The 14,913-nt window shown below is 37.0% G+C and overlaps 1 protein-coding gene across 4 annotated transcripts in view; it reads left to right on the forward strand.

Moving 5' to 3' along the window:
- The window catches only part of GALNT11 (polypeptide N-acetylgalactosaminyltransferase 11), a 52,011-nt gene that overhangs the window by 10,851 nt on the left and 26,247 nt on the right, over window positions 1–14,913 (forward strand). For 3 of the 4 annotated variants that reach the window (XM_046670125.1, XM_046670124.1, XM_046670126.1), the window contains one exon: window positions 12,763–13,098. In XM_046670125.1, the coding sequence (XP_046526081.1) occupies window positions 12,801–13,098 (298 nt within the window). In that variant the 5' untranslated portion in view covers window positions 12,763–12,800. Of the gene's footprint in view, window positions 1–12,513; window positions 12,630–12,762; window positions 13,099–14,913 lie in introns of those variants that run through there. The other variant, XM_046670128.1, reaches the window with a different exon arrangement.

Raw genomic sequence — 14,913 nt, forward strand, 5'->3', positions numbered from 1 at the left:
CTACTTTCTACTTTGGCATTTGATCAGAGAGGGTGTTAAAGAATAAAGGCCAGCCTCTACCAGCCCTTATTCACTGGTCAACCAGGTGTCCCAAGTTTGGTTATTTTAGATGCTTTGTCATTTGTAATGTTGTCTGTCCTTTTAGTTTCCTTTTCTTTAGTATTAAATTTGCTTCTTTCTCCCATCGACATTACCATGTGGTTTTCCTCTGCGTTTGAGATATAATATATAGACACTGTGTGTGTTTATGTTCTTGATTTTCTTATAGAGAGGAGATTCATAAATATCTGAGGGATGTCAAAGGATTATTCCCAGGGAGCATATGATGTCTGGAATTTGCTCTGAACCTTTCCTAATTCAATAATCTCCTTATTTGTAATTATGAAAGATGTTGGTGGCAGTGTTTTCTTCTAGTCTTCCAAGGTGGATAAGGAATGAGAAGGAATAATTGTATTTGTGTGTTGTCATCACCTGGTAATTTCACCGGGGTGTGTAGGAAGGGCACTGTTGTAAATCAATATTTGTACTCACATGGCTGTAGCTGAGTTAAAAAATGAATATGTCTCTTTTATGGAAAAAGCTAAAAAAGTTTGCTGTCTGACAGTTTGGAATATAGAGTATACTGATGAGAAAATAGCTGGAAACTACTGAAAGGTAAATATTTAACATTTAAAGAAAGACGTTTTAAACTTCATTAAGTATTTTGAAAATTATTTTGTAGTAAAGAAAAATGACAGCTGTTCTGTTCAGTTAAACAGAATTGTCTTAGTCTTTTAGTAAAAAAAGATGGATGTTAAAAGAGGCATATGAATTACAGACCAGATAATGGTTCATAGAGGAAAAACAGTTTTTTACTTGTGCTTTTAGAATATTTGCTCAGTGTTCAAATTTTATTCTCAAATTTTTAACAAATTAATAGAATTAAAATATTTCTTCCTTTTAGTGTGCTAAAATCCTCTTTGCTTCTGAGGTTAAAAGAAGAGGCCATCATACTTCATTCAAAGCCTTTAAATATGTAATCCTCTCCAAATTTCTTCCTATATTTTTAAGTTAGGAAATTTTTTCCTAAGAATTTTTTTACCTTGATTATTAAAGAAATACATATTCTTTGTAAAAAGTATTTTAAATGAAGAAAAGTAAACAGAAAATTATGCATTATGCCAATAATCTGAGTCTATTAAATTTAGTTTTTGGTAATTTCCAATAGCAGTATAACATTTTATATAGATAGTATAGAGAGATTAAAAATAAGTAGCAGAATTTGTAGCAAAACATTAATAGTGGTGAGATTTCAGGTGGTTTTTAATTTTTAACTTTTTATTCATCTGTATTTTCTGATTTTTTAGCATAATGACAGAGTTTAAAATATTAATTTCTGGCACTTTGCGTAGTATCTAGCATGTAGCTCCTACTGTGTTCCTAGTAATAGCCTTATCTTTAGGATTATTTAATGATTTTTAGAAGAAAAATGTGACATTGTTTAGTACATTTAATAATCTATGAGTGGAAGATGCATGGAATGATTTAAATTATCTTTAGAGTGACATTGCATAACAGGTATTGTTTTAGTCAGCTTTATGTAATTTACTTTATGGAGCATACTTTAGAAGCTAGTGTGTACTCTGCACTTTGTTCTTTGTTAATAGAAAATGACTGAAAAAAGCTTCTCAGAATGGGTCTTCCTCGCTCCAACTGTTGTGCCATTGAGAAATACCCCTCAACTCTAATCTGATAATGATGATGGAATTTATATTGAGTGAGATCTTGTGAGATTTTAGACCTCTCTGACCTATGTAGTTTGCCAAAAAGCATTTTGATATAACAACAGTAGATACTAACAGTAGCGATAATAAGTTTGGTTTTTGAACAGACTAAAGCTATGTGCTTAAATTGTTATTTGCGTATTTTTGTATACACATTTTACTGGTTTCCTGGATTGCATTGTAGTGCAGGGCTGCCCTTCACCTATAAAGATGAAGTCTTGCTTTTAATCCTGCCTCTCTATTCTATTTTCCTCCCTCCTAATGGGTATCAACTTTTTTTTTTTATGGTTTATGGGGAATGCTAGAAACCAACTCAATATTATGCCTTGTCCTTCCTTTGCTTTATCCTTCCTTTGCTTTATCCTTCCTTTGTTTTATAATATAAGCAGTTAAGTGTGTGTATGTAGATATATTTATATATAGAATTCTATATATACTCTTCTCTATCTTACTTTTTTCACCTGACAACATATCTTAGCATTTAAGCCACAGTAATATTTGGAGATATTTCTCTTTCCTTTTTTACAGCTGCGTGTTATTCTGTGGTGTGGATATTTCTTAGTTTGTTCAACCAATTGAACAAACTATTCAAACTAATCAATTGGATTGATTCCAGCCTCTTACTATTACAGATAGTCCTGTAGTGAATAGCCTTGTACATACATTGTTTCCCTTTTTTACCTTTGTGGGATAAACTCTGAGGAGTGATACAGCTAGGTCAAAGGGTTAAATGCATATGTAGTTTTACTAGATGTGGTCAAATTGCCCTGCGTAAAAGCTATACCACATGTCAGAGTTTCTCTGTAGCCCCACTGTCAGAATGTGTTGTCACGCTTTTGGATTTTTATAAATCAAACAAGTGCAAAATGGTATCTCAGTGTGGTTTTAATTTGCATTTCTCTTATTATGAGCAAGGTTGATCATTTTTTCATACAGTTAGGAACCGTTTGTGTTTCTCTTTCTGTGAATGGTCTATAGGGTGGTTGGTCCTTTTCTTTATTGTTAGAATCTTTTATTCGAGACTGATGAGACCCTAAGGTGATCCTCAGTGATTTCCTGACACCTAGTTCCCTCACTTTGTGTTGTTCCTTCCCTGTGAGTAAGGGTGAGACCTAGGACTTGCTTTTTTTTTCCTCTCCCCAAAGCCCCAGTGCGTAATTGTATATCCTGGTTGTAGGTTGCTCTAGTTCCTCTCTGTGGACCCGCCACACCATGGCTTGAGTGGTGCTAGGTCTGCACCCAGGGTCCGAACTGGTGAGCCTTGGGCTGCTGAAGCTGAGTGTGCAAACTTAACCACTTGGCCACGGGGCCAGCCCCAGGACTTGCTTTTAACTAGTAGAATATGGTGAGGGTGATAGAATGTCAGTTTCTTAGTAAGTTTAGGTTATATGGCAAAGATGATAGGATGTCACTCCTGTGACCATATTATGTTATATAAGAATCCGTCTTAAGCAGGCTGGAGTAAGGGACTCCTCATTGTCAGCTTAATGAAGTTAGGGACCATGTTGGTGAAGCCCATGTGGCAAGGAGCTGCAGGCAACCTGTAGGGTCTAAGGGCAGCCTCCAGCAGACAGCCATTAAAAAGCCAGGGCCTGTCTGTCAAACGGTCACAAGGAAATGAATTCTGCCAACAAACCTTGCTGAGTTTGGTAGCAGTTCTTCCCCAGTCAGGCCTCCAGATGAGAATGCAGCTTGACTGATGCTTAGCTTGAAGCCTTCTGAGACCCTGAGCAGATGATCTGTTTAAGCTATGCTCAGACTCTTGATTCTCAGAAATTGTGAGGTAGTACATTTGTGTTGTTTTAAGCCACTAAGTTTGTGGTAATCTGTTGTACACAATAGGTAACTAATAGGGAGATACTGCCTTTTTGTCTATGAGCCAGGTTGCAAGTATTTTTTCTATTTTCTCATTTTTCTTTTTTACTTTTCTTTTAGTATCTTTTGCTCTCTCTTTTTTTTGCTTTGTTTTTATGTAATCTAGTTTATCTATCTTTTCCGATATTGTTTCTGAATTTTCAGTCATAGCTAGAAAAGTTTGCCCACTTCCAGATAGTACAGGAATTTACCCTTGTTTTCTTCTAGTATTTGTGGTTTCATCTTTTATATTTAAATATCGAAGTCACATCAGATGTATCCAGTTGAATGGTGTGATGAAGGGACTCTAGTGTATCCTTTTCCATATGGCTAAACAGTTGTCCCAACACCATTTAGCAAAAAGTTGTTCATTTCCTCACTGGCTTGTGATGTTATCTTTATTTATATAGTAGTCCCCCCTTACTAACAGTTTCACTTTCCGCCATTTCAGTTGCCCTAGGTCAACTGTGGTCCAAAATAACGCTCCTCCCAATACCTGCATCATTCACCTCACTTCATATTATCACGTAGGCGTTGTATCATCTCACATCATCACAAGAAGAAGAGTGAGTACAGTATAAGATATTTTGAGAGAGAGAAAGACCACATTCACATAAATTTTCTTACAGTATATTGTTATAATTGTTCTATTTTATCGTTAGGTATTGTTGTTAATTTCTTACTGTGCCTAATTTCCAAGTTAAACTTTATCATAGGTTTGTATGTATAGGAAAAAACACAGTATGTATAGAGTTTGATACTGTCTGTGGTTTCAAGCATCCGCTCACCCTCTCCTTGTTCTTCTTCAGGGTTTGCTTGGCTATTCCCTGCTTGTTCATTCTTTTCCAAGTGAACTCTATAATCAGCTTGTCTAGCTCCAGAAAAAAAAATCTGCTTGTATTTTTGACATGATTGTGTAACATTTATAAGTTAACTTAGGGAAAACTGACATATTTATGATTTGGGGTCTTTCTATTCATGAGTATGGTACATCTTTCTATTTGTTCAGGTATGTGCACGTTGCATATACCTCTCCCCATTCTTCTGTACCTCCCTGACAAAACCCTGACTCTTCAGCTTACAGGGCACCTGTCCCTGAGCAATTACTAGACTGTGACTAGGGAAAAACATGAAACTATACCACCTTGTCTCAGTGAGAACTCATGTACACAGCTGGTTAGCCTTTTATTCATTTAACTTTTGAAAAATGTGTTATGTTGATATCTAAGTGCTGAAGTTTTGGTTTTATTAACTATTCAAGTTTATGATTGAAAGAATTTGTTCACTAGTTGTTTTGTATTAACTAACTTTAAATGTTTGCTTTGACCCTCCTTTTGAAGGCTTTCAGCCTTGGATCTTGAAGCCGTGGTAATTGCCCATAGAAGGAATAGCAAACAGTAAAAGCAAAAAGACTTTATTGTATAGATGCTGGATTCATTAATCATTAGCATAGGTTAGATGAAAATTTCAGCTCTTGATTTTTGTTTGGATGTTTTAATTTCTTAAGCAGTTAAGAACCTATTATTTTATTAACTAACAAGCATCTTATTTCTTTGCACTTTCTTCATATTTGGGTGTTATCTCCTTGACCTTGTCTAAAAACTGATAGTATCTTTCTTGCTTCTGAAGACTATTTTGGTTAATTATATAAAAGAAATGACTGATTTCATAAATTTCTCTCATTTTTATAGGTACCTTAATTTAGTATATTGATTCACGACATAAAAAATGGTCTCTAAAGAATTATCATAGTATGGCTTGAGGAAAATAATATTTACCTGATAGAGTTGCAAATAATTCCTGAACTTATGAAAACGTTCTTTCTATTTCTGCGAATATAAAATAAGAGTCTATCTGAAAATTGGAATTTTTAAGTTTTGCTGAATGTTGTAGAGCTAAATGTTATGATTTTAAAGTAGAGACACATCGATTCTTTTTAAAATATATCTTTCCTGCCCCTGCCACCTTGAGAATTAATACGTTTTACACTTCAGAAGACAAGGACTCTTGATGTTGAGCTGTTGGGGAGAGGTTGAGCCAGGGGTACTCTGTGAAGAATCTGAACAGTTTGCCAAATCCTATGGGTAAAGTCTTGAGGAGAAAACTTTGATTTTGCCCTTAGGTGCTGGCAGCCAAGAGAGAACCTAAGATCATGCAGTGACAAAGTGGAGAGTAGTCTCCTGTTTCTGTCACAGAGACCTATATTTAATTTGTGAAATTGGACAATGAGAGGCTGTTGTTTTTTGTACCTTTTCTAATAATAAATACAGCTGTTGTCTTACCTCATTTTCATACTGCTGTTGAAGTAAGGTAGTCATGATCTCCATGCATAGCATTAAGGTATTACTTGGCTCAAACAGAATAGTAATACATTTTAGAAATTCCCAGCATTTTGCAAGCATATTGATAACTCTGTTACAGTAATTTTTTCATTAATTTCAACAAATATTTATTAAATGTTTGCTATTGCCAGATTTTGTTATAAATTCAGAAGATACTGCATGAAATAGAACAGACAAAAGGTTTTGCTCTGATGAAGGTTACATTCTAGTAGGGGAGAGAAAGACAATAAATAGTAAATGTAATGAGTAAGTAATTATGTAGCGTGTAAGAAGGTGGGAAGTTGCATGCAGTGGGGAAGATCAGAAGTCCTAGTGTTTGGTGGTTGAGTTGCAGTTTTACTTACGGTAATTTAGATCGAGCCTTATTGAGAAAGTGATATTTGAGCAAAGAGTCAACAGAGGTGAAGTCAGCTAGGCAGAGGGAAGAACCCACTTATAATCCCTGAGTGGGAATATGATTGACACATAAGGAGTCCTGTGTCTAGGACGAAATGAATAAGGAGGGAAGTAGTGGGAGATATGGTCAGAGAGGTAAATGCCAGATTATGCAGGGACTTATGGGTCATTGTAAGGAATGACCTACATTGTAAGGTCATCTATACCATTCATATATTAAATTTAGACCTAATGAGGAGGAAAAAGTTAACATTGAATTTCTACTATATTCTTTCATTCTGTAAATATTTTTCAGCATCTTCTGTGTGCCACTTATTGTGCTAAGTGAAGGGAATACAGTGGACAAGCCAACAACAACGAAAGGCAGCCATGGTCTTTGTGGAGATTATCTTGGTCTCGTGCAGATCATTGTGCTTGTGTGTTCATCATTGTACCTGATGCTTTACATATATTATCTCATATAATTCTCAGTATTTCGTTTAAATCTGAGCATCCAGGGGCCGGCTCCGTGGCTGAGTGGTTAAGCTCACACGCTCCGCTGCGGCGGCCCAGGGTTCGGGTCCTGGGCGCGGACGTGGCACCACTCGTCAGGCCACGTTGAGGCGGCGTCCCACATCCCACAACTGGAAGGACCTGCAACTATGATATACAACTATGTACGGGGGGGGGGGGGAGGGGGAGATAAAGCAGGGGAAAAAAATTAAATAAATCTGAGTATCCAATAATATAATTGATGAAAATAATGCTAAGGAAATTTGGTAGTTTTTCCAAAGTTACATAGTATATGAGAGAATGGGATTAGAACTTAATCTTGGCTTTTCATTATACCGTTGGTTCCCAAATCTGGCTGTATATCAGAGTTAATTAGGAAGCTTATTAAAGCTACAGACTGCTTACCTCTACCTCTGCAAATTCTGGTTTTAGCATATTTGGCACAGAGCTCCAGGAATATAAACTCGCCAGGGATTCCTGTGTTTTGGAACTGTTGCTTCCAATATTATATTTACGGTAGTGTAATATAAATAGTCATGTCGGCATCCTTATCTTATTCCTGTTTTTAAAGAAAATAATTTTATCGTTTCACCATTGAGTATCATTTTTGTTGTAAGATTTTCGGAGATTCACTTTTTTGGGTTAAAGATTTCCGTATTCCTAGTTTGCTAAGAATTGAGTGTTGAATTTTAAGGATTGGCACCTGGGCTAACAACTGTTGCCAATCTTTTTTTTTTCTTTCTGCTTTATCTCCCCAACCCCGCCCCCATACATAGTTGTATATCTTAGTTGCAGGTCCTTCCAGTTGTGGGATGTGCGACACCACCTCAACGTGGCCTGACGAGTGGTGCCATGTCCGCACCCAGGACCCGAACCCTGGGCCGCCGCAGCCGAGCGCGCAAACTTAACCACTCGGCCACAGAGCCAGCTGGCCCCAAGTGTTGAGTTTTAATAAACTCTTTATCTCCACTGATCAAATCATATGTTTTTAAAAATTTTTTAAGATAGTGGATAATAGTAATAGGTTTTCAAATACTGAACCAGCCTTGTATTCCTGAAGTACATACAACTTGTTCATGATGTGTTCATTTTTAAAAACGTTGTTGGTTTCGGTTTTAATGTTTTCTTTAAGATCTTCATAATCTCTCTGAGATTGTCTTTAATATTCCTTCCTTATACTGTCCTTGCTTTGATATCAGGGTCATAATAGCCTCAGAAAATGAGATGGGGAATGTTTCCTCTTTTTCTGTTCTTTGGAGGCAGTCATATAAGACTAGAATCATTTGTTCCTCAAATGTTTGATGTTTGACAGAACTCACTTGTAAAACTGTCTAGAAATGTTTTTGTAATGGTTTAATCTTCGAAAGGACTATAAAGCCATCCAAGTTTCCTGATTTTCCAGCCAGTGTTGTGCATTTATGTTTTTCTAGGAGTTTATCCATTTTACCTAAATTTATGAACAGCACTTTTATTTTTAAGCTTCATCTATATTTATGCCCTCTTTTTCATTTTTTGCTTTATTTCTCCTTTCTCTCTTTTTCCTTTGTTTCTTCTTTAGAAATTCTGGAATTCCATTTCTTTCCCTCCCTAAAACCCCAGTGTGTGGCTGTATCTCCTAGTTCTTAGTCCTTCTAGTCCTTCCATGTGAGCCACCTCCACGGCATGGCAACTGACGGACAGGTGGTGTGGTTGCACACCTGCGAACTGAACCTGGGCCCCTGAAGCTGTGAGAGCGCTGAACTTTAGCCACTAGACCATCAGGGCTGGCTCTCTCTCTTTTTTCTTGATTAGTCTTGCCAGTGCTTAGTTAATTTTACTGATCCTTTTAAAGAACCAACTTTTGGCTTATGAACAGTACTTTTATTTATTTAGTTAGTTAGTTATTTTTGGTGAGGAAGATTAACTCTGAGCTAACATCTGCCGCTGATCCTTCTCTTTTTGCTGAGGAAGAGTGGCCCTGAGCTAACATCTGTGCCCATCTTCTTCTGTTTTATATGTGAGACGCCTGCCACAGCATGGCTTGGCAAGTGGTATGTAGGTCTAGTGCGGGGGATTGGAACCTGGAAACCCCAGGCTGCTGAATCAGAGCACAGGAACTTAACCACTACGCCACCAAGCCGGCCCCATACCACTTTTGTTTTTAATCTGCATCTATTCGTGCCCTCTTTTTCATTTTTGTTGTTGTTTATTTCTACTTCCCCTCTGTTTTCTTGATTTGTCTTGCCAGTGCTTTGTTAATGTTATCTTTTTTTTTTTTTTTTTTTTGCTGAGGAAGATTTGCCCTGAGCTAACATCTGTGCCAGTCTTCCTCTGTTTTGTATGTGATTCTCCACCACAGCATGGCCACCGACAAGTGGTGTAGGTCTGAGCCTGGGAACCAAACCCGGGCTGCTGAAACAGTTCACTGAACTTAACCACTAGGCCATGGGACTGGCCCTTATTGACCTTTTCGAAGAACCAGCCTTTGGCTTTTGTTATCGTTTCATCTTTATTTTCTGTTAATTCCTGACACGGTTATTGTTTTCTTCATTTTTGTTGGATTTATTCAATTATATTTTTCTAAATTCATAATTTGTGGGCTGTCTTTTTTAACATTAGCATCCCAGGCTATAAATTTGGCTTTTGCTGTATCTCATAGGTTTTGAAAAGTAGTATTTTCACTATTTAGTTCTAAATAATTTCTAATTTCCATTTAGACGTTCTCTGATTTTCTAGTTATCTTTTTGCCTTTGATTATTTTTTAACTTAATTGTCTTGTGATCAGAGCGTTTGTTCTATATGATGCAAGCTCTCTGGCCTCACGAGGTACACCGCTTCTTGAGGGCCTTTGCTTTGGCCCTCCCTGCCCACTCGTGGATGTGTCTTCCCTGGGTGTTTGCAGTGCGCACAACTTCATTTTGTTCAGGCCTCAACTTGGCTGTCACCTTCTCAGTGAGGCCTTCCTTAGCCACCTACCGGAAACCTCACATACCCTCTTCTACTTCGTATCACTCTTCCGCACGTTATTTTTTCTCTTTAGCACTTACCACTTTCTAATATTATCCAACATCAAGTTCCAAACTAGATAAGGAAGGAAGTATAGTCAGGTGCCACATAACATTTTGGTCAGCAGTGGACCACGTTTATGATGGTGTCCCATGAGATTAGTACCGTATGGCCTAGGTGTGCAGTAGGCTATACCATCTAGGTTTGTGTAAGGGCTATAGGGGAGGAAGAAATTTTCCTCTACCCTTCCGTGTTCTTCTCATTGGTCTGAGAATTAAATTGACATGAGGCAGATTAACAGGAGAAAAACAAAAGTGTAACAATGTGTACATGGGAGAAACCCAGGAAAATCAAGTAACTTGGCAAAATGGCTGAAGCCCTCACCTTAAATACCATCTTCAGCTAAAGACCAAAGATGTTGGGTTGGGGAGAGGCAGGGACTTCAAAGGAAATGAAGGAATTCACTGGAAGGTGAAAAGGAGCAAACATTTGGAAAACAAGTATTTGGCCACACAGAAACAGAGGAGCACAGGGGGGAGCCAACAAACAGGCTTTTCTGGGTGCCTCCCTGTCTACCACCCAGATTGTGTTATGCTAAGGTGATAGCTCTTCTCCTGAGAGAGGTTTTTTAATTTGAATTCTTTTAGTCAGTTAAAGGGGGAGTAGAAAAACTTTGTCTTTTATTTCTTAAAAATAATCAGCCTAAAATAATCTTCATGTTAAATAAGACATATTTTGGTAAATTTTGTTCTCTTTCAGTACACTCTTATGAGTTTGCACAAGGCCTAAATCACCTAACACATTTCTTAGAACATATTCCAGTCTTAAGCAGTGCGTGGCTGTAAAGCCTTTAAGGGGTGTGTGGCTGGGGACAGAAACGAAATGTAAGCTGTAAGAGAAGGGGAGTGGAGTGTCCAGGCTTTGCCTGCAGTGAGGTTGAAGAGTAGTTGCAGTGTGGGTCAGAGTGGCAAAGTGAGGGTAGTGGTCAGAGGGAGGTTTTTAAGGCTTGAGAGGTCCTTAAATCAGGTCTTGGTGATGATGAAGTCAAGGGTGGGGGCAGGGCTGCTTAAGTAGAATATGGGTGAAGGTTATAAGAGGAACATGCCTGAGATGTTGAAGCTAGAGTTTTGAAGGGTTCTGGACGTTGCGCGACATGCTGGTGGGATTTGGAATAAAGAAAAAGATGTGAGCCGAATGTCTGAGTGTCCACCAGTTGTTCGAGCTGCTTGATGGAATAGCCCCTCATTCGTGGCCTCTCACTCCCAGTGACTGGAGAAGGGATTGGCTGGCTTTCCCTCTCGGTCCCTTTCCTTTCTGTGTTCCCAGTTAAGGAGGCCAAGACGGAAATGGGAAGGCCTGGAGTGGTCTGAGGAGAACAATCTCCATAGAAATGTCATTGGACATCTGTTGAAGAGGGGACGCCTCCTTAGGTGCACAGCTCCTTATGGAATTGAGCAGCCTGTACACTTAGTCTTGAACTTCAGGATTTCATGGCCTTTTGAGAAAGAAGTACTTTTATTTTTGATGTTTGCTTGCTTGTTTCTTGCCTGTCCCCAAAGCACATATTTTAGGAAGTTTCAATGTCTGTTTTAGTTGAAATCTAATATTTTACCTAAATGTCTCTACTCTGTATTCTTTGCAACATTTTTGTTGCAAGTTGCAAATTTACAACTTTCTTTGACTCTTCATTTGCTTTGTTGGCTCCATTCACTTTGCTCAGAGAACGTTTTCTTCCACTTCTAAATAAAGTGGTTGCTTTTTTGTGCATGTCTTTAATTAAAAAAGCGCTAACAGCTGACATGACAGCACTTTCATTGGTGCCTGACTTTCCTTTTCTGCTGCGGTTATTTCCAGCTGCCCTTCTGGTATTACTGTGGTGGGAGTTTCTGTTTGGGTGCTGGTGGTGGTGGTGGTTTCTTTTGTTTCTAAAGCTTTTGAATTGACATGTAGTGAAAGAAATAATAGTTCTTGGTTGGCAGATAGTCAAGAAATTGAGCTGTCTACTGTCTTCTAGGCTTACGTAACATTGTACAAAACACCTTAATTTTTGAAGTGGGGCTTACTGATGCTGACTTGCTTTGTCCTGACTTTGAGGGGATCATATTTTTTTAATTATTTCATAGTATGGAAATAAATAATGTAGAAGCAGTATTGCTTTGTAGATTTCTTCTGTGTGTATATATACAGGGTTTCTCTGCAAAACTGTTCAGTGAGGCTGTTTTTTGTGTGCATTGGGCCCTTTACAAAGATTCCTCCAGCAAGTTGTGTGAGGCCTCCGAAGACAAGCTTCGGAAAGAATTGCTGTTCAGGGCCATTTTGTTTACAGGGCATCATAAGGAGAGGGAAAATAGAATTCTATTTTGAAGTCTTTCAGTTATAAATCTGAAATGTAATTGTTGAATCAAGAGTAGGCATTAGGGCAGGTTTAATCTTTGGAAAGTAGAACTATTTTTTCAAGTTGTTTATTTTTAATAACAGATTTTAAGATCCTTGAGTTAAAAGAGTTGTAACTTTGCAGTTGGAAGGGACCTTAGATGTACCATCGTGACACATGTAGTACTTACGTTTTCCTCATGAGAAGTTAGAACCTGAAAAAAATTACCGAGCTTTCTGAAAGCAGTCCAGAACAAAGGTGAAGAATTATTCATTAACATGAACAAATGAGTAAGTCAGCTGTTTTGCAGCCATTGGTTTTCTGAGCATTAACACATTGGTCTGTGGTTTTAATTGTTGAATCCCTGTATTTTTTTATTCGGTGCTATCCATATGTCTTCTTATATTTGAATCTTTATTAACGGTATGTATGCATAGGGATCCTAAGTAACTAGTTCAGAAGTGGTGCTTGGTGGTTTGGAAAACAGTGAATGTGAACTTGGTGGATGATTTACAAGTGTGCTAAAGTGTCTAATATATCTATCCTTCTCTTTCAGGAAATTGAAAATGTCCCCTCAGCTATGCTAGGTCTATCATGGGAAGTGTCACAGTTCGATATTTCTGTTACGGATGCCTTTTTACATCTGCGACCTGGACGGTTTTGCTTTTTGTGTATTTCAACTTCAGTGAAGTGACTCAGCCACTTAGGAATGTGCCCATCAAGGGGTCTGGGCCCCATGGACCTTTCCCCAAAAAGTTCTATCCCCGTTTCACTCGAGGTCCAAGTCGAGTATTAGAATCACAGTTCAAAGTAAACAAAATTGATGATATGATAGATAATAATCATATTGAAGATTCAGAAAAAGACAACGTGAAATTCTCTTCTGAATTGGGTAAGTGTATTTGATTTTTGCTGTAGCGTGTCAAAGTATGTAATCATTGGAAGTTTAATTATTTAAATCAGGTGTTGCTCAGGGGATTAGAAATGTATTTTTCCCCCTACTGATGTATTTTGTTCGTGAATTGGCTGAAGTCCAATGATTTTTGCACTCAGGAGTTATATTCTAATTTGTCCAATTCTGACTTCAGTATTTTATGGACTTGGGAGAAACTAATAAGGTCCAGAATGAGGAAAAGAGTGAAAAATTAAGTGGCTGGAAAGAAGGTGGAACCTATGGGGGAAGTTTTTAATTGCTAGCATTATTTAATAAGGGAAAGAAATGATCAAAAGGTTACTTGACTATATTCAACATATTTTGAAAGGCAGAGTTAATTAAAACAGAACATAAACCAGATTTAGAAGTAAGCTGAGATTGCTTATATTTGGTAAGATTTCTACCTATAAGAAGTATTAAGGTATTGGAATATATTTACTAAGTATAGGAGCTTATAAATACTTAGCATAAAATAGAAATTTTTTTCCTTCAAAAATATATTCTGTTCAATTTGGAAACAAGAATCTACTGTATATGTCTTTCATTACTTTGAATACTAGAGTCCTGGTTTTAGCAAATTTTATCTTAAAGGATAAATGAACCATTTTGGTTATCTTTAAAGCTTAAAAAAAGAACTTTGATCTTGTCATAAAAACATAAGTAAGTAATTTAGGAGTAAAAGTGTGTAGTAAAAGATTTTGAGAGATTGAAGGAGCCACAGAATATAAAGAAAATGTTAAAACATTTAAAAAATTTGATCATAGTTTCAAAAAAATAAAATCAATTTCTAGGACTTAATCATTTTATAATACATGAAGTGAAAAGTATTTAAAATTATATGAGGAAAAAATGGAAGCTAATACTTGCTTCAATTTTTATAAAACACATCTTCCAGTCTTTTCCAAACAGCCATTTAGACATTTACAAAGCATTAATGGGAAAATTTCTCATTTTTTAATTTATTCCTAGTTATTTTGCTAAAACTTTTATAAGGAAATAACATTGAGTTTACCATTTTGAATGAACTTTGCATTTGCCTTTAAAGTAGTAATGAGAGAATTGTAAGTATTTGAAGTGACAAACCCAAATTGCCTAACTGAAAAACTAAATTCTTTATAAAAGATCCTAAAGAATACACAGAAAAAACTATTGTAGCTAATAAATGAATTCAGCAAAGTTGCAGGGTACAAGATCAACACTCAAAAGTCAGTTGTATTTCTGTACACTAGTGGTGAACTGTCAGAAAATAAGATTAAGAGAATAATTCCATTTACAGTAGCATCAAAAAGAATAAAATACTTAGGAATCAATTTAACCAAGGAAGTGTAAGATTTGTACACTGAAAACTACAAAACACTGCTAAAAGAAATAAAAATAGACTTAACTAAATGGAGAGACATCCTAGGTTCATGGATTGGAAGCTAAATACTATTAAGATGTCAGTACTTATGCAGAGCAATCCACAGGTTGAATGCAAAACTTATCAAAATCCCAATGGCCCTTGTTGAAAAGATGGAAAAGCTGATTTTAAAATTAATATGTAATTGCGAGAGGCTCTGAACAGCCAGCACAATCTTGGAAAAGAGCAAAGTTGGAGGACTCTCGATTCCCAATTTCAGAACTTCCTACAAAGCTGCAGTAATCAAAACAGTGTGTTACTGGCATAAGGACAGGCATATAGATCAGTGGATAGACTGACAGTCCACAAATAAACCCTATGACCTCCACCGTCAAGTGACATCTCTGGTCAATTGATTTTCACAAAGGGTGCAA

This window comes from Equus quagga, chromosome 8 (genome assembly GCF_021613505.1).
Source record: "Equus quagga isolate Etosha38 chromosome 8, UCLA_HA_Equagga_1.0, whole genome shotgun sequence".
NCBI classification, from domain to species: Eukaryota; Metazoa; Chordata; class Mammalia; order Perissodactyla; family Equidae; genus Equus; species Equus quagga.